The sequence below is a fragment of the Suncus etruscus genome, chromosome 7 (genome assembly GCF_024139225.1).
Source record: "Suncus etruscus isolate mSunEtr1 chromosome 7, mSunEtr1.pri.cur, whole genome shotgun sequence".
Taxonomy (NCBI): domain Eukaryota; kingdom Metazoa; phylum Chordata; class Mammalia; order Eulipotyphla; family Soricidae; genus Suncus; species Suncus etruscus.
Genome location: NC_064854.1, coordinates 9084459 through 9111791, shown reverse-complemented (window position 1 = coordinate 9111791; position 27333 = coordinate 9084459). Strand labels below are relative to the sequence as shown.

The window sequence follows — 27333 nt, the reverse complement described above, 5'->3', positions numbered from 1 at the left end:
GACGGTGAGGCCTTTTTTGGCCCGGCCCTGCGCCTGCAGCCCTTAAGGCCTGGCGGGTCTGTCGCTATCAGGATGGCTGCGAAGAAATGACCCACAGCAGTCAGATGGGAGACATCAGCTTTATTTATTACAAGGCCCCAACCGCCATTTGCATGGCTTCTAAGCTAACCAGCCTCTCTGCAACCAACCTGTGTCTTTTCTCTACCTGCTGCGTCTTCCTTGCTGCTGCTCTGTCTCACCCCTTGCCCAGGCCACTCTAATTACCAACCACAGACCCCTCCCAGCTGTGGGAGGATCTCCCTTTCCAGGTGAGATAGGCAGGAAGTTGGAGGAGGGAGTAACAGGGAACCATATGGGATGCCAGAATCGAACCTGGGTCCTTCCTAGGTTGGGCTGCGTGCAAGGCAAATGCCCTACTGTTGTGCTATCATTCCAGCCCCTGTTTATTTTTTATTTGGACCACATACAGAAGTGCTCAGGGGTTCCTTATGGCTCTGCACTCAGGAATCACTCCTGGCAGACTCAGAGGACCACATAGGATGCCGGGAATCGAGCTCGGTTCTGTCCCTGATCGGCTGTGTGCAAGGCAAACGCCCTACCTCAGTGTTATCGCTTCGGCCCCTCAGGCACGGTTTTGGGGTGGGGCGGGGTGTTTCAGACCGAACCCTTGTCCCCTCAGCACCACACCACTGGCATCAACTGTGAACGCTGCCAGCCTGGCTTCTACCGCGACCCCAACCATCCCCTGGATTCGCCACACGCCTGTCGCCGTGAGTAGCCACTCCACAACGCTGTGCTCGGGCGAGTAGCCACTCCACAACGCTGTGCTCGGGCCAGGCCCGCCGCTGTCTCTGCATCCATCCACCCTCTGTCCTGGACTCCCACATCTCAGGACCTCCCTCCACTCTCCCAGGCTGCGAGTGTGACTCGGATTTCACGGATGGGACGTGTGAGGACCTTACTGGCCGCTGCTACTGCCGCCCCAACTTCACCGGCGAGCACTGTGACACTTGTGCCGATGGCTTCCTGGATTTCCCCCAGTGCTACCGTAAGTGCCTCCCCCGGGCTGGCAGAGGGACGGCCCCAGGGAAGCTCTGGGTGACTGTGGCCACTGCTGACATGTGTCTCCTCCCCCAGCCAAGTCCTCTGCTCGCAATGACACTGGAGAACAGGTGCTGCCAGCCGGGCAGATAGTGAGTAAGTGCTGGCCCCGGAGGGAGGGTGCTGAGAGGCAGGTGCTGGGGCTGCCGGTCAGCATGCAGAGGCACTCTATGCCCTGCCTGTGCACCATGCTGGACTGTTAGAGATCTGTCTGCCTGCCTGTCCCCCTCCTTGGCCTCTCTGTCCCCCTGGCCTGCCCATCCCCTTGGCCTGCAGGCCTTTGGTCTGTCACACACAAACAGCCCAGCCCAGACTCCCCCCTGCTCGGTGGCTGGTGTCTGCCAGATGGCCTGGGGGACTCAATGACAGCCCTGGGTCTGGCCAGCTCAGAACATCCCGCCTCCTCTGCTGCGCCCTGAGCTTGGTAGCCCCTCCCAGCTGGTTTTTCAGGAGCGGTTTCTGCTTGTATGGGGTCTCCCCCTCATGACATGACTAGGGGCTGTTTGTGGCTGAGAACTGGATTCTGTCTAGAAGGTTCCCTCTGGTTCCTAGAGTCACTTTCCACTCATGGAGTCTGCGGGGCTCGTCCCCACCCCAGGACTATGGAGACCTCTGTGGTCCTCACATCTGGGGTGCTTATAGTCCAGTACCTGGAGAACTTGGTGATGGCCATTTCTCCCCAACACTGCAGTCGTCACTCAGTCCCCCTCTGGCCCCTCTGTCCATCTTATCTGACCACTTTCCTTTTGGGAACATCCCTGACTCTTATCTGACCTATTTAGGGGCTCCCAGGAGCTGTCCTTGACCAGCCCACAGGCAGTGTCCATTGGTGGGGGGGGGGGACCTCCACACTGGGACCTCACTATGCCAGCCCCATCTGCTTTTGTCTGAGGTGCTTTCTCAGCTTCCTGCCTGGAATGCGACCCTTCCTCTTCCTGCAAGTGTGTGTGTGACCAGGAGGATTGGGCATGTCCCACCCCTTTGCCCAAGGATCCGCCCTGACCCCACTGCTCCCTCCTGCTTCATTTCACCTCCCTGGACACTTTATACTATATTCTATGACAGGGATGTTCACAGCTCCCCTGTGTAGTCAGTGGGTGTGTTCAGTTGTAGCCCACCCCACCCCCTCCCCTCTAGTCTGCCCTGGGCCCCACCTCACTGGAGACTGCTCATTTCCTTTGCGTCAGCGCCCCGTCTCTGGCCTGTCTGTGACGCAGGCACTGGGCTCAGGAAAGGAGATCGTCTGGGCTTTGCTGGCTTCTCATTGGCCGTGCTTGCCCCTGCCCTTCGCCTCTGGTTTTAGGCTCTGTGGAACCAGGGCAGTGTTTGGTCTAGGCTCTAGGGGCTGAAGGGCACTTCCTTGGTTTTCTTGGGGCTTCCCAATCTGGCTTGGTTTATTGTCACCTTGCTTTTTTTTTTTATTTGTTTTTGGACCATACATAGCAGCCCCTCTGGATTACTCCTGGCTCTGCATTCAGGGATGATTCCTGGCAGGCTCAGGGGATCCTGTGGGATGCTGGGGATCAAATCTGGGCCAGCTGCAGGCAAGGCAAATACCTTTCCTGCTGTGCTATGGCTCTGGCCCCTTGTCATCCTGTTTTATGAGCTTTCTTTCAGGCTGTTGTTTGGTTTGCTTGGGGGACACACCAGAGTGTGGGGCTGTCCTAGTCTATACCCCAGGCCCACCAGTGATCCAGGGCCATGTCTTTGTGCCCACTAAGTGGAGCACAGCTGACCTTGTTCTCTCCCACCCATGTTGGCATTCCCCCTCCCAAAAACAGTGGCTGGAACCAACAGCGTCCACCCTGCTGGGACTTTTATTTATTTATTTTGGGGGGGCACACCCAGCAGCGCTCAGGGATTACTGCTGGCTCTACGCTCAGAAATCACTCCTGGCAGGCTCAGGGGACCATATGGGAGTCTGGGAATTGAATCCAAGTCTGTTCTGGGTTGGCTGTATGCAAGGCAAATGCCTTACCTCTGACCTATCACTCCCATGCTGGGACTTTTAGCTTTTTCCCTGGGGCTCTGTCTTGGGGACCGTCAGCCTGAAACCCTCTGTGGCTCCTCCCCAACCTTACCCCTGTACTGGAGGGGGTGGGAACACAGCCTTGCGAGAGGTTCTGGGGCTTCAGCACCCTGAGGTGATGCCTGTCCCCAGACTGTGACTGCAGTGCTGCTGGAACCGAGGGAAATGCTTGTCGCAAGGACCCGCGGTTGGGACGCTGCGTCTGCAAACCTAACTTCCAGGGCACCCACTGCGAAGTCTGTGCCCCTGGCTTCTATGGCCCCAGCTGCCAGAGTGAGTGTGGCCGGTACTCAGACACGCCCATGTCCCCAATGACATGTATAAACTAACTCCCAGACCCCTGATGCCCTCTGACACCCTTGTGCCCGACCCACTCTGATACCCACATGCCCCCCAATGACCTCTAACACCCTCTGTCAACCCCCATACCCCTCCCACCCCCGCCTTATGGATCTTGGTGACCTGCAGCCTGCCAGTGCTCTAGCCCCGGTGCGGCCAGTGAGGCCTGTGACCCGGACTCTGGCCATTGTGTGTGCTGGCCAGGCTTCGAGGGCCCTGCTTGTGACCGCTGCGCGCCTGGCTACTTCCACTTCCCACTCTGCCAGTGTGAGTGCCCTTCTGCCATGCCTGCCAACCCTTGTGCCCACCATGCCTGCCTGACCGCCCGTCCACCTTCACCTCCACTACTCAGGCCCACCTCTCCTTTTCCCCCTCAGTGTGCAGTTGCAGCCTGGTGGGGACCCTGCCCAACGGCTGTGACCAGGACGGACATTGTCTGTGCAAACCTGGCTTTGGCGGCCCCCACTGTGACTACTGCAGCTCGGGCTACCACAGCTACCCCAAGTGCCAGGGTGAGCAGGCAGAGGGTTAACCCTAGTCCCTCCCACTCACTGTCCCCCACATCCTTGTGTGTATAACCCAAGGCTCCTTTCACAGCCTGCAGCTGCGACCCTCAGGGTGCCCTGGAACAGTTGTGTGGCCCCTCGGGCCTGTGTAGCTGCCGTCCTGGCTTTGCCAGCCCCACCTGTGGGCAGTGCAGCCCTGGCTACCACGGCTTTCCTGACTGCACCCGTGAGTATCCATGGGGTCCCCACAGCACCCTGCATGGGATGTGGCCCACCACATGCTGACAGCACCTTTTCTCTCTCTCCCAGCCTGCCACTGCTCTCCAGAGGGTGCCCAGAATGGCATTTGCGACCCCCAGAGCGGCCAGTGTAGCTGCCGGCCCCACGTGACGGGTCTGCGTTGTGACAGTTGTGTGCCTGGCACCTATGGCTTTCCTCTCTGCGAAGGTTAGCGGGGTCCCACCCACTTTGCATTTGGGGGAGCATAGCACCGTGTCCCCATGATGAGTGTGAGTCTAAGCTAGTGTGCTGGTGTGTGGTTTCATGCGTGTGTCTCTGTGCTGTTCGTGTGTCCCTGAGCCATGCAGGAACACCATCTGACACACTCACCGTTCTCTGACACCTTGTGTCCCGATGGCATGCACGCTGAGTGCTGCGAGCATGTGACTAGGAATTGCATGTTCCCTGTGCTGTGGTGGGGCAGCAATGTCCCCACAGTCCATGGGGACTTGCTGGGGCTTTGTCTCCCATCCTGAGCCTTGGGCATCTCTCCACAGTGGGTTCCTGTCACCCAGCCGGCCTGGCTCCCAGCCTCGCCCAAGTTCCCGAGGTGAGTGCATGGGGTTAGCCCAGGGTTGGGGGGTGGCTCGAGAACACAGCACCCCACCTTGGGACTGACCCTGTGTTTCCTGTCCCCCGTTGCAGGGCACCTGCACATGTCGAGCCCATGTGGAGGGCCCCAGCTGTGACCGCTGTAAGCCCGGCTTCTGGGGGTTGAGCATTAGCAACCCTGAAGGCTGTGCACGTGAGTCCTGGAGGTGGCAGGGGTGGGTAGGGGCCACGGGGATGGGGGGAGGAGGAAGACAGTCTCAAACCCCAAACACCTGCCTTCAGGTTGCAGCTGTGATGCCAGGGGAACACTGGGTGGAGGGACCGACTGCCAGCAGGTGAGTGAGTGTGGACAGGGCAGTGGTCTGTGTCTGATGGGCAGTGGGCGGTGGCTGGGAGGGATGGTGGCTGGTGGCCAGGACAGTGGCCAGCTCTATAGGCCCTCCCCTGGCGAGCACCTGTCCCCCCCACAGGGCAGCGGCCAGTGCTTCTGCAAGGCCCATGTGTGCGGCCAGACATGTGCCGCCTGCCAGGACGGCTTCTTCGGGATGGACCCCTCCAACTACTTTGGTTGCCACAGTGAGTGACTGAACATTCAGTTCTGGGGTTCGGATCTGTGCTGGGTGCCTGGGGTGGCCCCTGCCTGCTCCTTGACAAATCACATCCCCATGGGTCCTGGGCCCTTCCACCCTGGGCTGGCAGGACAGGTCAGTCAAGAAGGAAAGTGGGACCTGGTAATAGACGTTGGGCCTCGGGATGGTGCAAGGCCCCATGGCCGTGGCCAGCTGACATGCGAGCTCTTTCCCCTGTAGGCTGCCGTTGTGACGTCGGTGGGGCTCTAGGCCTGGGCTGTGACCCCCAGACGGGTGCCTGCCGGTGCCGCCCCAACACGCAGGGCCCCACCTGCAGCCAGTGCGTGCCCTACCCCGTGGCAGGTGGGAGAGTAGGGCAGGGGTGTGAGGCTGTGAGGCGCCCTGACATGCCCCCTCTGCAGGCCTGCACGGGATCACTTTCTGCCCGACCTTCACCACCTACGCCTGGAGCTGGAGGAGGCGGCCACGCCCGAAGGCCACAGCCTTCGTTTTGGCTTCAACCCCCTGGAGTTCGAGAACTTCAGCTGGCGGGGCTATGCGCAGATGACACCCATCCAGGTGCCCACCGGGGGTAGGGCTTGAGGCTGGGCCTATAGGCCGGTGAGCCCCGGGGGGAGCCCAGGGTGACCCTGACCCGCTGCTCTGCTCCCAGCCCAGGATCGTGGCCAGAGTAAATGTGACTTCCCCTGACCTCTTCCGCCTCGTCTTCCGCTATGTCAACCGTGGGTCATCGAGTGTGAGTGGGCGAGTGTCCATGCGAGAAGAGGGCAAGCTCGCCACCTGTACCAACTGTGAGTGTGGGCCCCTGTCCCTACACACCCTCTTTGTTTACGCCTGTCCTCCACCCTTCTGCCCCTTGGAAGTGGCTGGGCGGATGCTCAGAAGCCTCTGTTGTGTCCCCAGGCACAGAGCAGAGTCAGCCACTGACCTTCCCACCCAGCACGGAGCCGGCCTTCCTCGCTGTGCCCCAGACAGGTTTTGGGGAGCCCTTTGTGCTCAACCCCGGCACCTGGGCCATGATGATAGAGGCTGAAGGGGTCCTCCTGGTGAGAAAGGGTCTGGGAGGCTGGAAGTGAAGAAGGAGAAGGGTATGGGGTACCCCTGCTGAGGAGAAGCTACAGCCCTAACCATCCCACCTCTCCACAGGACCATGTGGTGCTGCTCCCCAGTGCCCACTACGAGGCGGCCGTTCTTCAGCTGCGGATCACCGAACCCTGCACTTTCCAAACTGCAGCCAGGCTTCCCGGGGAGAAGTAAGGCCTGGGGTCAAGGGGCATCACTGCCCCGCTTCTGGGAGTAAGTGAGGCCCAGGTAGGAGCCCTGCTTCTCTGCTGACCCCAATCCCTGTGCCTGTCTCCAGCTGTCTCCTCTACACGCACCTGCCCCTGGAGGGATTCCCCTCGGCCTATGCCGCCACCACATTGTGTCGCCACGGCAATAGCCTGCCTCAGCCCTGTCCCTTGGACCAGCTCAGCCCCTCGCACCCGCCGCTGGCAGCCTGTCTAGGCAGTGACGTGAGTGTCCACCTCTGGGTTGAGGCCGAGCCCAATGTCACAGAGAGGAGACTGCGCAGGTGGGGAAGGGGCTAAGGAGGGCCCCGTCCCAGAGTCTCAGCCTGGCTCTGCCCACCTGCCCCAGGTGAGCGTCCAGCTCCAGGTGACAGTGCTGCGTCCAGGCCGCTATGCCCTGCTGTTGGAATATGCCAATGAGGACAGCCGTCAGGAGGCCAGTGTGGCCGTGCATACACCTCAGCAAGCGTCCCAGCTAGGCACGGTTACCTTTCACCCGTGCATGTACAGGTGGATATAGAGCATGGAGGCCAGGTGGGGAGTGGGAAGGGGCGCCCTGCTGCCTGGCTGCTGACCGCCTGCTTGCTGCCCTGCCCAGCAACCTGTGTCGGTGCACTGCCCTGGACGCCCAGCACCACCTGGCCACCTTCCACGTGGACTCTGAAGCCAGCATTGAGCTCATGAATGAGCAGGCCCACTTCTTCCTGGTAAGGGTCCCCTCTCTTGGGGGGGGGGAGAGAGGAGAGAGAGAGAGAGAGAGAGAGAGAGAGAGAGAGAGAGAGAGAGAGAGAGAGAGAGAGAGAGAGAGAGAGAGAGAGAGAGACCTCTGCCCCAGAGCCCGCCCAGTCCTCCTGCCCACAGAGCCCAATTCCAGGCCCTCTGGCAGCAGAGCTGAATAGACAGGTGGCATAGACAGGTGGCATCCGACATCCATAGCTATGGGTCCCAGAAGGGGTGACCCCAGAACTGGTTGTATTTCGCCTCCATGCACCATTCTGCCCACAGCACAGCATCACCCTGGTCCCTGTGGAGACCTTCACCCTGGAGTTCCTGGAGCCTCGTCCTCACTGCATCAGCAGCCACGGAGTCTTCAACCCCAGCAGGTGGAGGGGCGGGCGAGGGAAGGTGGGGGCTGTGGGCCAGGAGCCCAGACTCAACCCTTGTACCCCCATCCATGCCCCGCAGTGCCACCTGCCTGCCTTCTCGATTCCCTAAGCCGCCGCAGCCAATCCAGATTAGGGACTGCCTGGTGCTGCCTCTCCCACCCGGACTCCCACTGGCCCGTGCTCAGGACCTTGCCCCGGGCACGCCTCCAGCTGGGCCACAACCTCGGCCCCCCACCACTGTGGACCCTGATGCGCAGCCCACACTGATCCGCAACCCCCAGGTGGAAACAGGGCCTGAGTGGTGGCAGGGGCTGAGAAGGTGTTGGGCAGCCCTCTTGGGTCTCCCAGTTCTCACCGCAGTCTCCCTCTGCAGGGCACCGTGGTCTTCAGTACCCACGTGCCCAGCCTGGGTCGCTACGCCTTCCTGCTGCACAGCTACCAGCCGGCTCACCCCACCTTTTTGGTGGAGGTGCTCATCAGTGGGGGCCGTGTCTGGCAGGGTGAGTGCTGATGGACTGTGGACGCCAGGGCCTCTGTGGGGGCTACACGCTAGGCCAAGAGGGCATCACAGGAGGTGAAGGCAATGTGCTGGCTCTGGGCCTTCCTGCCCTCAGCACCACCTTGTTTAGCTAGACCCTGCCCGATGGTCAGCAGAGGCTGTCAGACCTTCACCTGCCCAATTCTGCTTAGGGCCCTGCCTAGGGACCCGTCCTTCGAAGCCCCACCTCTACCAGGCCTCATCCAATCCGTGGCCTCACCCTCACAAGGACCCGCCCTGTGAGGCCCCGCCCCACAAATAACCCCGCCCCTTTGGTGTCACACCCTTTGGGTCACACCATGTGATACTCGGGTTACTCCTGGCTCTGCTCAGAAATCACCCCTGGGGCCGGGCGGTGGCGCTAAAGGTAAGGTGCCTGCCTTACCTGCGCTAGCCTAGGACGGACCGCGGTTCGATCCCCCGGCGTCCCATATGGTCCCCCAAGCCAGGAGCGACTTCTGAGCGCATAGCCAGGAGTAACCCCTGAGCGTCACCGGGTGTGGCCCAAAAACCAAAAAAAAAAAAAAAAAAAAAAAAAAAAAAAAGAAATCACCCCTGGCAGGCTCAGGGGACCATATGGGATGCTGGGAATCGAACCACTGTCTGTCCTGGGTTGGCCGCATACAAGGCAAATGCCTTACTGCTGTGCTATCTCTCTGGTCCCAGGACTCACTTTTCACCCCATATTCTGACTTCCTGGGTGCTTGTCTGTATTGCTCATGTGCCAGTGAGGCAGGGACCGGGGCAGGGGTGGTGGCAGAAAAGGCTCAGTCTGATTATTGGTGGCTTTCCAGGAGGCTTCCTTGTCCCTGGCACAAGTCACATGTCACCAGCCGCCCTTAGTGGGCACCGCTTCTCTGCATTGACCCCAGCTGGCTGAGCCTGACTCCATCCCACCTTCTCTCCTTCCTCTTCAGGCCACGCAAATGCCAGCTTCTGCCCACATGGCTATGGCTGCCGCCTCCTGGTGGTGTGCGAGGGCCGGACGGTGCTGGACGTGACGGACAATGAGCTGACCGTGACCCTGCGTGTGCCCGAGGGACGCTGGCTCTGGCTCGTAAGACCTGCTTGCAATTCTTCCCCCTGCTTTGGGATGGTTGTCTTTGTGCTAGTCACCCACTGTTGGCCACTCAGCTGGGTGTGTCCGAGCCTGTCTGGGCCTGGCTCTGTAGAGGGCAGGTGGGACTTGTGGCAGGAGTTGCTGCTGGCCACAGTGGCCTTCCTGGGGAGATGAGGGTACAAAGGCCTTAGACTCAGCTGCCTGGCTATACCCTGGCCAGCCATAGGGACTCATGGTGGGTGCTGCCCCTTGCCACAGGATTATGTGCTGGTGGTCCCCGAGGACGCCTACAACCCCAGCTACCACCAGGAAGAGCCTCTGGACAAGTCCTATGAGTTCATTAGCCGCTGTGCTGGCCCTGGCTACCACATCAGGTGGGCTAGGTCCAGGGGCTGGCTGGGTGGGCCGGGCATCTCAGCCCAGGAAAGGGGCTCACCTCTGCCTGTCCCCTCACAGCTCCAGCAGCGCCTCCCCATTCTGCCGCTCTGCCGCCATCTCTCTATCTCTCTTCTACAACAACGGGGCTCAGCCTTGCCGTTGCCACGAGGCAGGCGCTACAGGCCCCACATGCGAGCCTTTTGGGGGACAGTGTCCCTGCCGTGCCCACGTCATTGGCCGAGACTGCTCACGCTGTGCGACTGGCTACTGGGGCTTCCCCCGGTGCAGGCGTGAGTCCCCATGGGCATGGGTGTGGGCATCCACTGGGTGCCAGGAGAACGTTCCAGATGCTTCCAGAAGGGCTGGGGTGGTGGTCCTGGGCACCCAAGCTGGGGTGGAGGTGCTCCTCAAGATATGGGCTTGGAGCAGGCACGGCAGGACAGGTGTCTCCCAACCCCCGACCCCAGTGCTGTGCTTCATTTATAGCCTGTGAGTGCGGGGCACAGCTGTGTGAGGAGCTCACAGGTCGCTGCATCTGCCCACCACGCACCGTGCCACCTGGGTGTGTGGTCTGCCAGCCCCAGAGTTTCGGCTGCCACCCGCTGGTGGGCTGCGAGGAGTGTAACTGCTCTGGGCCTGGTGTGGAGGCGCTCACGGACCCCACATGCGATGCTGACAGTGGCCAGTGCAAGTGAGCTGGGCTGGGCAGGGCAGAGCTGGGCTGTTTAGGTAGGGTAAGTCCTCCTCTCTGGGGGTCCCAGCAGAGTCAGGTCCCCCCAAATCTCTGCCTCCCCAACCCCCCCCCCCAGGTGCAGACCCCATGTGGGCGGACGCCGCTGTGATTCCTGCGTCCCCGGCTTCCACGGTTTCCCCAACTGCCGCCCATGTGACTGCCACGCAGCAGGGTCAATGCCGGGCGTGTGTGACCCCCTGACTGGCCAGTGCTACTGCAAGGCAAGGCCTGTGGAGCCGGGGTGGGCCTTCCTGGCCTTGGGGAGACCCCAGAAGGCAGGCCTTGACCTCTATTCTGTCTGTCCTGCACCAGGAGAATGTGCAGGGCCTGAGGTGTGACCAGTGCCGGCTTGGAACCTTCTACCTGGATGCTGCCAACCCCAAGGGCTGCACCCGCTGCTTTTGCTTTGGGGCCACAGAGAGTTGTGGGAGCTCATCCCTCTGGTGGCAGGAGGTACGAGGGCATAGGATGAGACGGGCAGAACGGTGCCATGGGTCAGGGTGCAAAGCAGTGAGGCCAGAAGCCCTGAGACCATGTGACCCCCCACAGTTCGTGGACATGACAGGCTGGAGGCTGCTGAGTGGGGACCATAACCCAGTGCCACACGAAGAGCAGGTCGAGGCAGAGATGCTGACAGCAGACCTGCGGTCACTCCCCGAGGCCTCCACCGACCTTTACTGGCAGGCGCCTCCTTCCTACATGGGGGACAGAGTGAGTGGGGTGCCCTGCAGCGGGCAGGCCAAGGGGCCTGTGGTACGCACCCATGAGGGGTGGCTCATCATGTTTTTTCTCTTGGCCTACAGGTGTCATCTTATGGAGGGACACTTAGCTATGAGCTGCATTCGGAGACGCAGCGTGGGGACGTGTTTGTCCCTGTGGAGAGCCGCCCAGACGTGCTGCTGCAGGTGGGCTGCACACTGTGGGAGACTGGGCGGGGATTTGGGGACCACAGGGGGCCTGGGGGGACAGTTTCCCAAACTTGCCACCTCTACAGGGAAACCAGATGAGCCTCAAATACGTGGAACCTGTGTACCCAGCACCAGGCCACATACACCGAGGGCAGTTACAACTGGTGGAGGTGAGCCCGGGGCTGCACAGCCCTGCCCGCCCGTCCACTGCATTGCCCTTTGTCGGGGCCACCCAGGGTTTGCCCCGACTTCTGGGGGTTCGGCCATCTTCTCTCTACGGGGGGATTGGGCCCACCTTGTGTCTCGGTGCCCACAGGGGAACTTCCGTCACTCGGAGACGCACAACACTGTGTCCCGAGAGGAGCTCATGATGGTGCTGGCCGGCCTGGAGCAGCTGCGCATCCGCGCCCTCTTCGCCGCCGTGTCCTCGTCCGTGGCCCTGCGCAGGGTGGCCCTGCAGGTGGCCAGCGTGGGGGCTGGGGCTGGGGGATCTCTGGCCAGCACCGTGGAGCAGTGCCTGTGCCCTGCCAGCTACCGAGGGGCCTCCTGCCAGGTGAGGGACCCGCAGAACCTCCCTTTCCGCTATCCCTCGGGTGTGGGCACGACATTCCCTTGGGTTTGGGGTACGTGCCCTCAGCCTGTTGTTTGATCCCCAGGAGTGTGCCCCCGGTCATTACCGTGATTCCAAAGGGCCTTTCCTGGGCCGCTGTGTCCCTTGTCAGTGCCACAGCCACTCGGATCGCTGCCTCCCGGGTTCAGGCATCTGTGTGGTGAGCAGGGTCTGTGGGTGGCAGGGATGAGGCGGGATGAGGAGGTTGCAGTGAGGTGAGTGAGGAGGTTGAGGTGGGTGGGATGGCGCAGGGCCGGCCTGGCGTACATTCCTGGGGTGCCCTGCTGAGGCATGCTGTGTCCCAGGACTGCCAGCACAACACGGCGGGCAAACACTGTGAGCTGTGCGCTCCAAGCTTCCTGCGAGGCCCTGACCAGGACCCCACGGCCCCTTGTGTTAGCTGCCCCTGTCCTCTCTCGGCGCCATCCAACAAGTAAGCTGGGCCACCCCCGGACAGGCACCCTCCCTCCCTTCTGGGCCTAGGAGGGTCACAGGGGTCCAAGACCCTGGCTTCGAGCCTGGGTCTGACATGCCCACCCGGCCTGCAGCTTTGCCACCGGCTGTGTTGTGCGAGGCGGCCGCACTCAGTGCCTCTGCCGGCCTGGCTACGCGGGTGCCTCCTGCGAGCGGTGAGTTGGGCCGGGCCAGGGTGGGGTGGGCATGGGGTTGGTGGGCACGGGGGTGGGGTGCAGGCAGACTCTGACGATGCCCCTCCAGGTGCGCCCCTGGCTTCTTCGGAAACCCACTGGTGCTGGGGAGCTCGTGCCGGCCCTGCGACTGCAGCGGCAACTCGGACCCCAACATGCTGTTCAGTGATTGTGACCCGCTGACTGGTGCCTGCCTCAGCTGCCAGCACCACACCGCCGGGCCACGATGCCAGACCTGCGCCCCTGGCTTCTACGGCAACGCGCTGCTGCCTGGCAACTGCACCCGTAAACAGAGCGGGTTGGGGTGGGTGGGTGTGGGTCTGGCTTCCCCCCCCCCACAGGGATTGGGGAACCTCCAGTAGGACCCCATGAGCCCTGGGTTTCAGGTGGGTCTGGTTGTGGGCAGCCCCCAGGAGTGGCTCGCACAGTGGCTCGCAGGACAGTCACTCCCCCCCCATTCTGCAGGTTGTGACTGCTCTCCATGTGGGACGGAGGCCTGTGACCCCCAAAGCGGACGCTGCCTATGCAAGCCGGGGGTGAAAGGGACCCGATGTGACCACTGCCAGGTGAGTGGGACTGGAGCGGGGCTGAGGGGCCCTGAGGAAGGTGGAGACGTCCACTCACCCCAGTTCCCTTGCAGGAAGGACATTTCGGCTTCGAGGGCTGTGGGGGCTGCCAGCCCTGCTCCTGTGGCAAAGCCTCCGAGAATGCCAAGTGCCACCCGCAGAGTGGACAGTGCCCCTGCCGGCCAGGCACTGGGGGCCCCCAATGCCGAGAATGTGCACCTGGTCACTGGGGTGTCCCGGAGCAAGGCTGCCGGCGTGAGTCAGGCTGAGGGTTCCTGGGGGGTGCTGGATGCTGGGTCCTATACTGCCCCTCACTGCCCTCCCTCTCCCCATTCCCCCCTCTCTAGGCTGCGAGTGCCGGGGGGGCCACTGCGACCCCCACACTGGCCGCTGCACCTGCCCGCCTGGGCTCCATGGAGAACGTTGTGACACCTGCAGACACCCGCACCATGTGCCCGTGTCCAAGTACCCTGGGGGGCACGGTGTCCACTGCGAAGGTAACCCCCCACCTCCTCTTCCTCCTCCTGTGGCAGCCCTGTCCTCTCCCTCCCTTTTGCCTCTTTCTTTCCCTCCCTCCTCTTTCTCTACCCCTCACACCTTCCCTTCCACCCCCATACTTCTCTCCTCCACCCTTCCCTGCCTCTCCCAGCCCTCCCCTGACCCCCTTCTCTGCCCCCTGACCTATGACCCCCTGCCTCCAGTGTGCGATCACTGCGTGGTTCTGCTTCTGGATGACCTGGAACGGGCCGGTGCCCTCTTCCCCACCATCCGGGAACAGCTCCGGGGTCTCAACGCCAGCTCCGCAGCTTGGGCTCGGCTGCACGCACTCAACAGCTCCATCGCCAGCCTGCAGGTACTGCTCAGCCCTCCCCAGCACCCCCAGAGGCAGAGTTGCCCCTCACCACCCTCTACCCGGCCCACAGGATCAGCTCCAGAGCTCGCTGGGTTCCCGCCATCACGCAGAGGAGCAGCTGGATGCACTGGGTCAGAAGAGCGCCAAGCTGGAACAAGATGGGCAGCGGCTGGAGGCACAGGCAGGATCGTCAATCCACCAGGATATCCCCCAGATCCGCCTCAGGCACCCCCCAAACCTGCCCAGACCTCCACCCCAGGACCCCCCAGATCCCCCTCCCCCAAACCCCCTCCAGATTCCTCATAGGGCCACCCCGTCCCCCGCGAACACTGACATGACTTATCCACAGGCCTTAGGGGCCAGAGCCCAGGCGGAGCAGCTGCTGGACAGCACCGCAGACACGCAGGGCTGGGCACAGACGCTGCTGGATGGCATCCGGGCTGCAGAGCAGCGCCTGAGGGGTAGGGCAGCTGTGGGGCAGTTGGGCCTGGTCTGAGGAGGTTGGGTGAGGGAGTACCCACCAGGGAGTGTCTGCTGGGTTTGACAGCAACTGCCCTGCAGAGCTCGAGGACCAGACGGACCATCTGTTTCCCACCAACACCTCCGCCCCATCAGGGGAGCAGCTGCGCCGGGTCCTGGCTGAGGCCGAGCGGCTGCTGGGGGACTTGCGGGCCCGCAGCCTGGACTTCCCCAAGGCCGCTGCTGAGGCTGAGTTGGACAAGGCCCAGAGATGTGAGTGTGGGCAGGGGTGAGGCGGGAGGGGGCACAGGGGCCACCTCTTGACCTACCTGGCCTGGCTCTTGGCAGTACTGGCCCGGGTGCAGGAGCAGCTGACACGTCGCTGGGAGGCGAACCAGGCACTGGCCGCTGGCATTCGGGACCGGCTGGCACAGCATGAAGCCGGACTCATGGAGCTGCGGGAGGTGCTGAACCAGGCTGTGGGCACCACGCGGGAGGCCCAGGAGCTCAACAACCGTAACCAAGCCCGCCTGGAGGAGGCGCTGGTGAGTCGCCTCTCACGGGAGGGGTTCCTGAGCTGACCCCTAGTTCTTCATCTCACCCCTGCCTCTCCAGTCTCTCCTGCCTCCTCTGGCCCCTTATCTCCCCTGACCCCCATCTCCCTTGATTCTCTGTCTCCCCTTAACCATTTCCCCCCACTTGTCTCCCTTGATCCCCATGTCTTCCCTGACCCGTCTTTCCTGACCTCTTTGCTCTGTCTCCCCCTGACTCCTCTCGCCCCGGACCCTTCATTTTCCCTGCCTCCCTGTCACCCCATCTTCCCCTGATTACCTCCCCGCCCCAATCCTCATTTCCCCCCAACTTCCCAGCAGCGCGGGCAGCACCTGGGCCAAGACAACAGCACACTGTGGGCCTCGGTGCAATCTGCCCGGGCCACGCTGGCCCAGATCTTGGAGCAGCTGCAGGGCCTGGACCAGGCCAGGGAGGTGAGCTGACAGCCGGGACCCGGAGGGCAACGAGGGGCTGGGACTGAGGAGGGGTATTCAGGGCCGTGTCTGTCCCCAGGACTACGAGCATCTGCTGGCCAGCCTGGACGGGGCTCGCACACCGCTTCTGGAGAGGATCCAGACCTTCTCCCCAGCCAGCAGCAAGCTGGGGTTAGTGGAGGAGGCTGAGGCCCATGCGAGGCGCCTGGACAAGTTGGCGCACAACCTGACCAGGTATGGTGGGGGATTGGCGAGGAGGGGCTGGCACGGTGTGGAAGCCAGCCTGTCCTGGCTGCTCCTGACTGCCTGCATCCCTCAGCATCATCCAAGGTGTGAACCAGGACCGCTTCCTCCAGCGTGCCATGGATGCGGTCCGCGCCTACAGCCACACCCTGCAGGCCGTGCAAGCTGCCCAGAAAGCCGCTGAGCAGGCGCTGAAGGAGGCGATGCACACGTGGGAGGTGAGGTGGTCTCTTGGCAGCCCCTGGCCCTCTCCCGCCAGCCTGTGATGACCACGTCTCTCTCCCCCACCACAGGTTGCAGTGCAGCAGGGCCTGGCGGCCCGGGCACAGACACTACTGGCCAACAGTAGCACCCTGGAAGATATAATTGGTGGAGAGCAGCGGAAACTGGCCCAGGGTGAGCTGACACCCAGGAAGCCCCACAGCCAGATGCCAGGGAAAGTAGGAGCAGCTGACAGGGCTTTTCTGAGGAGTGACTGCCCCTATAGAATGGGGGGTTGTAGGGTCAGAGCGATAGCACAGAGGGGAGGCCTTGCACACAGCTGGCCCAGGTTCAATCCCCAGCATCCCATAGAGTCTCCCCTCTCCTGAATGCAGAGCCAGGAGTAGCCCCTGAGTGCTGTTGGATGTGGCCCCAAAAAAACCAAACAACAACAAGCAAAAAGGGGGGTCATGTTTGCAGGGGAGCCAAGGTCCTCTTTCTGTTTGGCTATGCTGGCCATGCCAAGTCCTCTTGTCCCATCATCTGTGCGTGTTGGTGGGGCCTGAGCTGAGCTGTCTCCCATCTCCCTACAGCATGGGCCACCCTGCAGGGCACAGGCCCAAAGCTCCACGATGCCCAGGCCAAGAAGGACCAGCTGGTGAGCAGAGTGCAGGCGGCACGGGCCATGCTGGCCATGGATACGGGTAGGTGTGGCCTTGCACCTGCTTGCAGGAGTCTTGACCCTGGACAGCTTGGGCAGACTTGGGCCTCCTCTGCACATCACTGCAGCCTGGATGTCAGGGCCTGGGGCCTGAGTGGCCAGACAGGGAGAGGAAATGAGGAAGGGGGCCAGAGTGAGGGCTACAGCTTCAGCCCGAGTGCAGGGTCTGCGGACTAAGGAGGTCACCATGGCCGAGGCCTAGGAGAGTGGGGTGCTTGGAGCAGAATAGGTAGGGGCAGGGGTGTCTCTAGGGACCAGAAAGGTGTCTGGGACTGTTCTGGGCTTCTCATGGGGGCCTGGAGGTGTTGGGGTTCCTTTGCCAGCCTTAGCTGAGCCCAGAATCCGCCCCCACAGACGAGACAAGTCGGAAGATTGCTCATGCCAAAGCTGTGGCATTCGAGACCCGGGACCAGGTCGCCCAAATGCAGAGCCGGCTCCGGGACATGCAGGAGAATGTGGAGCAGTGGCAGGGCCAGTATGGTGGCCTGCAGACCCAGGGCCTGGGCCAGGCAGTGGCGGACGCTGGACGCTCAGGTGGGCCAGAGCTTGGTGGCCCAACAGGTTATGGGGTCTGACCAGGTGCTCATGCCCCCTGATCCACCATTTCCTACAGTGTCAGGGCTGGAGAAGATTCTGCCACAGCTGCTGACCAAGCTGAGTGACTTGCATAATCGGGGTGCCACCAACGCCAGCCTGGCCCTTGCTGCCAGCATTGGCCGCGTGCGGGAGCTCATCGCCCAGGCCCGGGGTGCCGCCAGCAAGGTGGGTGAGGGCACCGGGGCTGGTGGGAATTTATGGGACACCAGCTAGTGATTACTGACAGGCTTCCCCATAGGTCCGGGTGCCCATGAAGTTCAACGGGACGTCGGGGGTGCGTCTGCGTGCACCCCAGGACCTCTCAGACCTCGCTGCCTACACTTCCCTCAAGTTCTACCTACAGAGGCCAGAGCCGGAGGACGGGGAGGCCGCGGGGAGCCAGTTTGTGCTGTACATGGGCAGCCGACAGGTACCAGGCAGGTGGTGGGCAGCGGCCAGTGGACGGGCACTGTGGCTGGCTGGGTTATGGCCCTGAGTGTGCCTTGCCCCTGTCCAGGGCACTGGAGACTACATGGGTGTGGCCCTACATGACCAGAAGGTGCAGTGGGTATACCGGCTGGGGCCAGCGGGTCCTGCCACCCTCAGCATTGACGTGAACATCGGGGAGCAGTTCAGCGCTGTCAGCATTGGCCGGTGAGGGGTCGCATAGCCAGAGATCACCCACCTGCCCGCCCCCGCCCACTCAGTGCCCCTGCCTCACCTCACCCCTCTGCCCCCAGGAGCCTGCAGTTTGGCCACATGTCCGTCACCGTGGAGAAGCAGATGGTTCACGAGACAAAGGGCGACACAGTGGCCCCCGGGCCTGAAGGTCTGCTCAGTCTGGCGCCTGATGACTTTGTCTTCTATGTCGGAGGCTACCCCAAAAACTTCATGGTAAGGCGCCAAAGCCCCAGAGTCTGGGGGGGGTGGTTCTGGGGGAGAGTGGAGCCCTCACTGACACTCACCCACAGCCCCCTGAACCCCTCCGCTTGGACTCCTACCGAGGCTGCATCGAGCTGGATACGCTCAATGAGCAGGTGGTGAGCCTCTACAACTTCGAGGAGACCTTCCACCTGGACACGACAGCTGACAAGCCATGTGCTCGGTGAGTGCCCGGGGCACCCTCCCCACGCCACCCCACCCGCCTCACTGGCTGACCATCCCCTTTGCCTGCAGCTCCAAGTCTACTGGGGACCCCTGGCTCACGGACGGCTCTTACCTGGACGGCACTGGCTACGCCTACATCCCAGTGGACAGTCAGACTTCCGGCACCAGACGCTTTGAGCAGGAGCTCCGGCTCGTGTCCGCCGATGGCATCATCTTCTTCCTTCAGCATCAGGTGCTGCTGGCCGCACCAGTCACACCCTGACCACTATCTCCTGACTCACACTGGTCACACCTGACCACTAGTCATAACCACTGACCCCCACATGCTGGTCATGATCCAGCCCCCCCACCGGCCTTACTTGGCCCTGCTGACCCCAGTGTGCTGACCGTAAATCCACCCCACTTGTGCTTTAGGGCCAGTTCCTGTGCCTGGCCGTTCGGGACAGTATCTTGCGTCTCTACTATGACTTCGGCCAGGGTCTGCAGGAGGCGCCTCCCTCGCCCCCTTCCACCACCACTGCCGCCTCTACCTCCTCCCTGCCGCCCTTCACTTCGGCCAGCAAGGCGGTAAGGTGGGCGTGGGTGGGTGGGTGGCACGCAGGGCTGGGCAGGCGGGTGGGCGGGCAGGCAGATGGATGGATGCTGAGTCCTGTGCCCCCAGATTCAAGTGTACCTGCTGCGGTCCAACCGGCCACGGGTGTTGGTGCGTCTGGAGCGGGTCTCGGTCTTCAGTGTAGAGCAGGACTATGCCCTGGAGTCGGCCGAGGCCTACTACCTGGGAGGGGTCCCGCCCAGCCAGCTGCCCCCTAGGTGAGCATGCCCCAGGGCTGGGGACCTGCCCTGCCCAACCTGAGCACCCCTGACCCACCCTGTCCCCACAGCCTGCGGAAGCTCTTCCCCTCGGGGGGCTCCATCCGGGGCTGTGTCAAGGGTATCAAGGCTTTGGGCAAGTACGTGGACCTCAAGAGGCTGAACACCACTGGCATTAGCTTCGGCTGTACCTCGGACCTGCTGGTAAGGACAATGGGAGCCCACAACACCCCCCATAGCCACCTGGCCCTGCCCCGCAACGAGTGAGCAAATTAGCAGCGGCCTTCCCCAGCCTACCTTTACCCTTCCCCATGTCTCTCACTCCTTCCCCACCCTGCTTGGCTCCTCCTTGACCGGGCCTCGCCTCACCCCCCCCCCCATGACTCTTCCCCCCTTTCCTCCCTACCCCTGCCTCGCCCCTCCCAGCCCCCTCCTCACCCTTTCTCTGTCCACACCTTACCCTTCTCCTCCTCACCAGACCCCTTTCACGGCCCCTCCCACAGATGGAGCGCACCATGACCTTCCATGGTGGAGCCTTCCTGTCCCTGCCACTCCATGATGTGCCACCCCTCTCTGAGCACTTTTACTCGGGCTTTGGTTTCCGAAGCAGCCGGGACAGCGGACGACTCTACCACCACATGTCTCAGGTACGTCCTCCGAACCCCTGTGTCTGCCAGAACTATGTCCACCTCGGCCCTCTGCGTCTGCCCGGCCTCTGTGTCCGTCCTAGCCTGTAGGATCCTGCGGTGGCTAGAGCAGGGACCACACTTGGGAGCAGCAGGGTAGGCCTTGCCTAGTTGACCAGGTCCTCTCTAGGATGGTGAGTGCGAGGTGAGCCTACAGCAAGGCCGTGTTTCACTCCGGCTGCCGACTGCTGAGCTGAAGACCCGGGGGCCCTTTGCTGACGGGGCCCCACACTACGTGGCTTTCTACAGCAACACCAGCGGGTGAGCTGAGCTGGCCTGAATGAAGGGTGGGGGTACGCAGGGCAGGAGCCGGGGTTGCTGGGCAAGTGCAGAGAGGCACAGTAGGGGGAGTAGGGGTCTCGGAGGCCTGTGACGGACACTCTGCCCTTCCCCAGGGCCTGGCTGTATGTGGACGACCAGCTGCAGCAGATGAAGCCCCACCGGGGCACGGCTCCCAGGCCTCCGCCCCCCCAGTTCCCTCAACTCTTCCTTGGGGGTCTGCCTGACTCAAGGGCCTCTCAAGACTTTGAGGGCTGCATCAGCAATGTTTTCGTGCAGCGGTGAGGGGGCTGTAAGAGGGGAGGGGCGGGGAGAAAAGGGTGCTGCCACCGAGGGCCGCAGAGGTGAGAATCCAGGACGAGCCCCTTACACTTACCCAGTCATACCCCTTCCAGGCTACAGGGTCCCCAGCAGGTGTTGGACCTGCAGGAACGCACAGGTGGCGTCAACGTGAGCTCGGGATGCGCCCCCAAGCCTGGCACGGATGCCCCAGCACTGGTGCCTAGAGGACTGCGGGTCTCCACAGCTCAGAAGGTGGGGTCCCTAAGGGAAGGGGGAAGGAGGTGGGCAGGGGCAGGTGTGTCCCGGAGGGACAGCCTCACATCCAGTGCTCCCCCTGCAGGGCTCTCGCCAGAGCCGCAAGCCCTCTGCAGATCCCACCTGCTCTGTGGCCAGGCCACCCCGCAGCGTCCCAGGTGCCTACCAGTTGGGGGGTGTCCTGCCCAGTCACCTGGAGTTCAGCCTCCCACAGCATTGGTAAGTGAGGCTGCCCAACTTGGGGAGGGGATGTGGGGCCCACGCTGGCCCCCACTAACACCCCCCTCTCCCAGGTCGCACCTGTCCTTGTTGGTACGCCCTCGGGCACCCCACGGCCTGCTGCTCTTTGCAGCTCCTCGGAAGGCAGGTGGCCCCTCCCTCCTCCTCTTCCTCAGCAAAGGCTACTTCATTGCTCACACGGAGGGAACCGGGACCCGCCACCGCCACATCCAGAGCCATCAGAAGGCCCGGGTGGGCCGCTGGCACATGGTGAGGACTGCAGAGGGCGAGGCGGGGCCAGCCTGGTAGTCTGGCACCGCCTCACCTGCTTCCCTTTGCATAGGTGTCTGTGAGATGGGACAAGACAGGGGTCCATCTGGTTACCCACCTGGCCAAGGCCAATGCTAAGGCACAGCCAGCTCCCAGTCAGCACCTCCACCTGCCTGAGTCACCCTGGCCCGACAGGCTCTTTGTCGGGGGCCTCCCTGCCGGCAACCCTGAGCACTCAGTAAGGACCAGCTGCCTGCCTCCGGGCCATCTTCCCACTGCCCTGCCCATGCCCTGCACCAACCCCTGCCTCCTCTTGTGCCCTACCCTGACCCTGCACCCCTGAACCCTGCAGGTGGCAGGCCAGCCGGCATTCAGCGGCTGTGTGAAGACTCTGAGGGTGGACAGGAGACCCCTGGACTTGCCCAGGCAGGCTGTGGGGGTCACACCCTGCTTCTTGGGGCCCCTGGAAAAAGGCCTCTTCTTTGCTGCCAGCGGGGGAGCCCTGAGTCTAGGTGCGTTTGCAGTCTGTGTGGTAGCAGGAGCTGGGGGAGGGTCTGGGGCTTGAACCCTCCCTCACAGCCTTTCCCCACAGACCTCCCAGGGGTCACTCTGTCCACCTTGGAGCTGGTGCTGGAGCTGCGGCCCCGGTCAGCCAAGGGCCTTGTTCTGCACCTGGGCAGGGAGCAGACGCCACCCTACTTACAGCTGCAGCTGGTGGGGACTCAGGTAAGAAGCCCAGGGGTGCATGGAAGGGGGGTGTCCTGGCTCCGCACCCCTCACCCCCACACCCTTATCCCCACCCCCGTAGGTACTGCTGCGGGCAGACAAAGGCTCAGGTGAGGTCTCCACATGGGTAACTCTCCCCATGGCACTGTGCGATGGACTATGGCACCGAGTGGCAGGTAAGGGGGCATTGCCCCTTCCCACAGGGGGTGGAGGGCCGACCCTGCTGAGCAGTGGGACCAGCCTCAAGTGCCCGCCTCCCACAGTGACCAGCAGTGGATACACACTCCGGCTGGAGGTGGACACACACACCAACCAGACCCTGCATCCTGCCATGGCAGCCACTGCTGCCACCCCGGCCCAGCTCCACCTCGGAGGCCTGCCTGGTGAGCAGCTGTGGGAACGCCGAGCTGGGCAGGTGGGGGCACCCAGAGCCCCTTATCTGCTCAACCTGGCCTGGTCTTTCTTCCCTGTGTCCCAGAGCCCACGTTTGCACAGGCCGAGGCCTCCACCCAGACTTATCCTCGACCATCCGCCTACAGCGGCTGCATGAGAAATCTGGTGCTAAATGGGACCTCTGTGTCCTGGTCTCGCTCCGCCAGCACCCAGGGGGCGGTAGGGGCCAGTGGCTGCCCTGTCGGGTAGAGTCCCTCTTGCTCTGGCGCGGGACCTGGGACCTGCCCCCCATTCCTGGTGATGATAAAGCTGGTTCTAGAAAAGCCTCTGGTCCACTGCTTATTTACCCAAGGGGGACTGGGCTGGGCAGACACATGGCGGCTCGGAGGGTACCCGGTCCCCAGCCGCAGGCCAAGAAGAAAGCTTTGGCAGATAAGAAAAGATGTTTATTGGTGAGCGTGGGGGAAGAGAGAGATGCGGGGAAAGCAGCCGCGGGTGTGGTCAGGCCGGCCGCCGCCTCAGTCTAAGCTCATGTCCTCCTCGTCGTCCTTCTTGTCCTTCCCCTCCTCAGCCTCCTTCGGCTCAGGACTGGCACCGTTCTGCATGGCTTTGGCAAATGCTTCCACATCTGAAAGCGGTGGTGAGCATTCAGGGCCCATCTCGGGGTGTACCTGAGACACCTGGCCCGGGGTGTGTGTGTGTGTGTAACTCACCACCCTTGTTGGCCGCCTCCACGGCTTCCGCAGGCAGGCCGAACTGGCACATGAGGGGGCCCAGCTGTCCTGACGCCAAGGCCGCGCTGAACATGCCCAGGGCCTGTGGGAAGAACCAGTGGCGTGAGCGTGTGGGGGAGCCACCGGGCAAAGTACGCCACCTGCCACAAGTCCAGCTTACCTGCTGGAACTGGGGGGAGGTGAGCGTATTCTGGATCTCCTCAGCCGTCTGGGGCAGCGACTCCCCGGAGGGCAGGTAGGGCAGCAGGCGCTCCTGCACGTCGGCGTTGGCCAGGATGGGCGCCATGATCTCAGGTGTCAGCACACTTGCCAGATCCACTAAGGTGTGGGTGCGGGCCGTGAGCAGTGCTGGCTGAGGGGAACCCCACCCGGCCCAGCCCAGCCCAGAGTGGAGAAAAGCAGAGGGGCTCAAGCCTCTGTCCATACCTTGCTGGCCAGCCCCGGGCCCCGCTGGCACGTTCATTGTGGCTAGAATGTTCTGCAGGTCGCTCAGCTGGATGGGCTGGGTGGGGCTGGTGGCCGCGCTGGCTCCATTCCCCGAGCTGGGCGCAGGGCTAGGGCTGGTGGCAGCTGCAGCAGCAGGAGCGGAGGGGGTGGGGGTGGTGCGGGTGGAAGAGGCCGTGGAGGATGGGGCGGCTGCCGACGGGGTCCGGGAGCTGAAAGGCAGGGGTACAGCTGGACCAGTCCGTGGACAGAGGCTTTCTGGGGCCCGCTCTGTCCTCCCTCCCACGACCTGTGTCTCTGGGGACAGACAGGGTATCTGGGCTCACCTGGATGGGGAGCTGTTGGCAGGAGGCCCTCCGCTGCCCAGCAAGCTGGCCAGGCCCGGCCCGGTGAGGGCACCCAGTCCACCTGGGAGAGCAGGGAGCCAGGGCTGGCCATTAGCCAGGTTGCTACATACACACACACACCCTCCGAGCCCCTCAGCCCCAGCTCCACCCCCCGGAACCCCAGGCCTCCTCACCCAGTCCTCCGAGGCCGGCTGGCCCGATGAGCTGCATCAGCTGGCTGTGGCTCATGTTACCCAGCAGGCTCTGCAGGCCGCCCTCACCTGCAACACAGAGGCTCAGACCAGGGCCGGGCCTCCTAAGAGGGCCCCATACCCTGACACAGCCTGGCAGACCAAACGATTACCGCCCAGCGCTGTCAGCTCGTGGCCTCCACTCCCACTGGTCCCCAAGGCGCCAGGCATCGGCGGGTTGTTCAGATATTCATTGACCTTCCGGCAGTGCTCCTCGTCCTGGTCTGTCTTGGGTTCCTACAGGGGAGAGTGAGGCAAGAGGCGCTGAGAGGTGGCTCAGAGCACTCTCGGTCCCTGAGTGCCCTGGGGAACTGGCCACAGGCCATGTACAGGCCACCCCTGGGCCCTCTGGGATGTGTTCCAGCAAGCCAGTCTGGCCCTGAGATCGAATACGTGGATGCAAACAGTTGCACAGACACCAGCTCAAGTCTTCCTGCACGTGGCATGGAGGTGGCACCAGTGGTGCTCAAGGGTCACTCAGGGTCGGTGTTGGGGGAAAAGAAGGGGGTCTCTGGAGTTCCAGAGCCATGAAGACTATACTCAGCCTTCGGTGCATTTCTCCACTATCACAGCAATTCTTTTTTGTTTGTTTTTGGGCCACACCTGGTGACGCTCAGGGGTTACTCCTGGTTGTGCTCTCAGAAATTGCTCCTTGCTTGGGGGACCATATGGGACGTCAGGGGATAGAACTGCGGTTCATGGGGCTGGAGAGATTGCATGGAGGTAAGGCATTTGCCTTTCATGCAAAAGGTCATAGGTCCGATTCCCGGCATCCCATATGGTCCCCCGAGCCTGCCAGGAGAGATTTCTGAGTATAGAGCCAGGAGGAATCCCTGAGCGCTGCCGGTTGTGACCAAAAAAAAAAAACAAAACAAAACCCCAAAAAAAACCCAAAGAACTGCGGTCCGTCCTAGCTAGCTCAGTCGAGGCAAACGTCTTACCCCTTTCGACACTGCTCCGGCCCCTATCACAGTAATTTTTACACAAAGGGGAGCCTCTAGATAAACCCACCTGATTATGCTCAGTGTGCTGCACGGCACATGCCCCACCAGTCCACGTGTGAACTCTGGGCAATGGAGAGGCATTCACTGAGCACCTCTGAAGAGAAGTCCTGGCACACCTGGGCTTGCAACAAACTGTCTTACAAGCCCATGGCCCATTTGCCCACACACAACACAAAAGCACACAAAAGCTGGAGAGATATCACAGTGGTAGGGTGTTTGCCTTGTGTGCAGCAGACCCTGAACAGACCCGAGTTTGATTCTCAGCATCCCATATGTTCCCCTGAACCTGCCAGGAGCGATTTCTGAGGGCAGAGCCAGGAGCAACCCCTGAGCGCCACCAGTGTGACTCAAAAACCAAAAACCAAAAAAAAAAAGGCACCAAGGGGATGGGCAGACAGAGAGGGCAAGGGGGAGAGACTTGATCTCATGGAAGAGAGCCAGGCCACCTGGCAGACACCACACAGGCACCCCCTAGACCCAGCAGAAGCATACCAAGAAAAGGCAAGGGGGTGGCCTGTAGAGCTCGCTTGGGAAAACAGCCCAGTCAGTTACCAACTTAGCGCTCAGGGGGAAAGGAAGGGAAGCAAACATTAATGGCCTCGTACCTGCATCCAGAAGAAGAGGCGCTTGGAGCCGGCCTTGAACTTGAGCACGTAGACCCTCCCGCTGGGGCACTGGGGTACGCGCTTGAACTCACAGTCGTCGGGGAAAATGATCAGGTCCTGCAAGGAGGCGACGGGGGACCCAGAGTCACTCCAGGGTCGTCCCTCATCTCTTGGGAAACACCATCAGGCAGGGGCCCAGGGGGAGGTGGGGGGGATGTTTATGGGACCCACCAGGGGCGGGGTGGGCCACCAGATAGGCACCACCAGATAGGCAGGGGCCCAGGGAAGGCTGGAGATTGGGGGAGGTGGGGTGAGGGGAAGTTTATGGGTCCCCCCTCATCTTCATCTCCCAAGAAGCACCACCAGGCAGGCAGGGGGGCCCAGGGAGGGCTGGAGCTCGGGGTGTGTGTGTGTCGGGGTGCGTTTGTGGGTTCCACCGGGTAGACCCACCCCCAACCCCTCATCTCCATCTCCCAGGCAGGGGGGCCCAGGGAGGGCTGGAGCTTGGGGGAGATGGGGTGAGGGGACGCTTATGGGCCCCCCTCATCTTCATCTCCCAAGAAGCCCCATGAGGCAGGCAGGGGGGCCCAGGAAGGGCTAGAGCTCGGGGTGTGTGTGTCGGGGTGCGTTTGTGGATCCCACCGGGTAGACCCACCCCCATCCCCTCATCTCCATCTTCCAGGCAGCAGGCGGGGGGCCCAGGGAGAGCTGGGGCGTGCGTCTGTGGGTCCCCACCGGCGATCGCGGGGTGTCGGGGTGTCGGGGTGGGTCCCCCGGTGCTCCCAAGCCGGACCCCACTCACGTCCTCCACGCTGCCCGAGGTGCGGTCCTTCCAGCAGAAGTGGATGAGCGAGTCGTCGGTCTGCTGGATGTACACGAGCCCCTTGCGCTTGTCGGGCGTCACGGTGGTGCCCTTCAGGGACATCTTGCCCGCCCGGAACTCCACCAGGTACTTGTTGGACGTGCCCCGCGCGCCGGGCACCAGGCTGGGGAACAGGGCTCCGGAGGTCGCCATGGTCCGTCCGTCCGTCCGTGCGGGAGTCGCTTCCTCCTCCTCCTCCTAGGCGCCTGCCGGAAGTCCCGCTAGGCCCGCCTTTTCCGCCGGAAGTCCCGGCTCACCAGTCCCCGGCCCAGCTCGTTCGCTCGCGCGATTGGCTGAGCGAGCCGTCCATCACGCTTCGCCGGGCATTGGAGGCCTCTTCCGGCGGAAGGAAGGGCCCCGGCGCGCGGGCCAGAGCGGCCCCTATTGTTGCTGTGTCATAGGGGCGCGGCGGCGGCCCCTGGTGGCGGAGGTGGGAATAGCGGGCGGATCGGGCCTGGTGCACCTGCTGGCTTGTTTGCTGGCTGGCTGGCTGGGAGGCGGGAAGAGAGAGAGGAGGGTTTGGGCTGGATCCCCAATTTATCACTGGAAGTGGAGGCAGGTCATTGTGTGGGGAAATAGCTAGAAAAGGAGGGGAGGTCGGCCTGGCACCCCGGGATCGCCGCTAGACACACACCCCAGGCCAGCACCATGTGGGTGAACCTGCTGGCTGTGAGAAAGGGAAGAAAAGGGAGGGTTGGGGCTGGACCCCCAATTCATCACTGGAAGTGGAGGCAGATCATTGTGTGGTGGAAGTAGCCAGAAAAGGAGGGGAAGTCAGCCTGGCATCCCAGGATTGTCGCTAGAAACCCC

At 62.6% G+C, this 27333-nt stretch overlaps 2 protein-coding genes across 2 annotated transcripts in view; one reads left to right on the top strand and one right to left on the bottom strand.

The window, feature by feature from the left end:
- The window catches only part of LAMA5 (laminin subunit alpha 5), a 32138-nt gene extending 9518 nt beyond the window's left edge, over positions 1–22620 (top strand). The window contains exons 9-79 of the mRNA XM_049777492.1: positions 680–770; positions 914–1048; positions 1138–1197; positions 3263–3403; positions 3599–3736; positions 3847–3981; positions 4067–4201; positions 4285–4422; positions 4752–4810; positions 4900–4999; positions 5089–5141; positions 5277–5382; positions 5616–5715; positions 5798–5954; positions 6049–6187; positions 6300–6442; positions 6543–6649; positions 6757–6910; positions 7035–7195; positions 7284–7392; positions 7691–7788; positions 7871–8072; positions 8165–8291; positions 9247–9386; positions 9648–9763; positions 9846–10057; positions 10254–10458; positions 10577–10721; positions 10813–10953; positions 11050–11211; positions 11304–11405; positions 11495–11578; positions 11725–11961; positions 12065–12178; positions 12324–12451; positions 12567–12647; positions 12736–12950; positions 13131–13231; positions 13306–13486; positions 13579–13728; positions 13933–14084; positions 14155–14545; positions 14646–14816; positions 14892–15088; positions 15416–15529; positions 15609–15763; positions 15849–15990; positions 16066–16168; positions 16567–16677; positions 17049–17228; positions 17308–17456; positions 17530–17700; positions 17788–17924; positions 18011–18164; positions 18242–18375; positions 18447–18609; positions 18792–18944; positions 19039–19187; positions 19259–19391; positions 19691–19834; positions 20004–20134; positions 20269–20433; positions 20548–20686; positions 20775–20908; positions 20983–21178; positions 21252–21416; positions 21531–21690; positions 21771–21904; positions 21987–22080; positions 22168–22287; positions 22383–22620. Of these exons, the coding sequence (XP_049633449.1) occupies positions 680–770; positions 914–1048; positions 1138–1197; positions 3263–3403; positions 3599–3736; positions 3847–3981; positions 4067–4201; positions 4285–4422; positions 4752–4810; positions 4900–4999; positions 5089–5141; positions 5277–5382; positions 5616–5715; positions 5798–5954; positions 6049–6187; positions 6300–6442; positions 6543–6649; positions 6757–6910; positions 7035–7195; positions 7284–7392; positions 7691–7788; positions 7871–8072; positions 8165–8291; positions 9247–9386; positions 9648–9763; positions 9846–10057; positions 10254–10458; positions 10577–10721; positions 10813–10953; positions 11050–11211; positions 11304–11405; positions 11495–11578; positions 11725–11961; positions 12065–12178; positions 12324–12451; positions 12567–12647; positions 12736–12950; positions 13131–13231; positions 13306–13486; positions 13579–13728; positions 13933–14084; positions 14155–14545; positions 14646–14816; positions 14892–15088; positions 15416–15529; positions 15609–15763; positions 15849–15990; positions 16066–16168; positions 16567–16677; positions 17049–17228; positions 17308–17456; positions 17530–17700; positions 17788–17924; positions 18011–18164; positions 18242–18375; positions 18447–18609; positions 18792–18944; positions 19039–19187; positions 19259–19391; positions 19691–19834; positions 20004–20134; positions 20269–20433; positions 20548–20686; positions 20775–20908; positions 20983–21178; positions 21252–21416; positions 21531–21690; positions 21771–21904; positions 21987–22080; positions 22168–22287; positions 22383–22546 (10107 nt within the window). The 3' untranslated portion in view covers positions 22547–22620. The remainder of the gene's footprint in view (positions 1–679; positions 771–913; positions 1049–1137; positions 1198–3262; positions 3404–3598; positions 3737–3846; positions 3982–4066; positions 4202–4284; positions 4423–4751; positions 4811–4899; positions 5000–5088; positions 5142–5276; positions 5383–5615; positions 5716–5797; positions 5955–6048; positions 6188–6299; positions 6443–6542; positions 6650–6756; positions 6911–7034; positions 7196–7283; positions 7393–7690; positions 7789–7870; positions 8073–8164; positions 8292–9246; positions 9387–9647; positions 9764–9845; positions 10058–10253; positions 10459–10576; positions 10722–10812; positions 10954–11049; positions 11212–11303; positions 11406–11494; positions 11579–11724; positions 11962–12064; positions 12179–12323; positions 12452–12566; positions 12648–12735; positions 12951–13130; positions 13232–13305; positions 13487–13578; positions 13729–13932; positions 14085–14154; positions 14546–14645; positions 14817–14891; positions 15089–15415; positions 15530–15608; positions 15764–15848; positions 15991–16065; positions 16169–16566; positions 16678–17048; positions 17229–17307; positions 17457–17529; positions 17701–17787; positions 17925–18010; positions 18165–18241; positions 18376–18446; positions 18610–18791; positions 18945–19038; positions 19188–19258; positions 19392–19690; positions 19835–20003; positions 20135–20268; positions 20434–20547; positions 20687–20774; positions 20909–20982; positions 21179–21251; positions 21417–21530; positions 21691–21770; positions 21905–21986; positions 22081–22167; positions 22288–22382) is intronic.
- A 101-nt stretch (positions 22621–22721) lies between these two features.
- On the bottom strand, positions 22722–26717 carry ADRM1 (ADRM1 26S proteasome ubiquitin receptor). Its single transcript, XM_049777734.1, has 9 exons — positions 26464–26717; positions 25662–25778; positions 24166–24289; positions 23996–24082; positions 23802–23883; positions 23458–23687; positions 23192–23349; positions 23011–23113; positions 22722–22925 (listed from the first exon to the last, which is right to left on the bottom strand). Exons 1-9 carry the CDS (start codon positions 26674–26676, stop codon positions 22816–22818), a joined length of 1224 nt encoding a protein of 407 aa, XP_049633691.1. The 5' UTR covers positions 26677–26717; the 3' UTR covers positions 22722–22815.
- Positions 26718–27333: the final 616 nt, after the last annotated feature.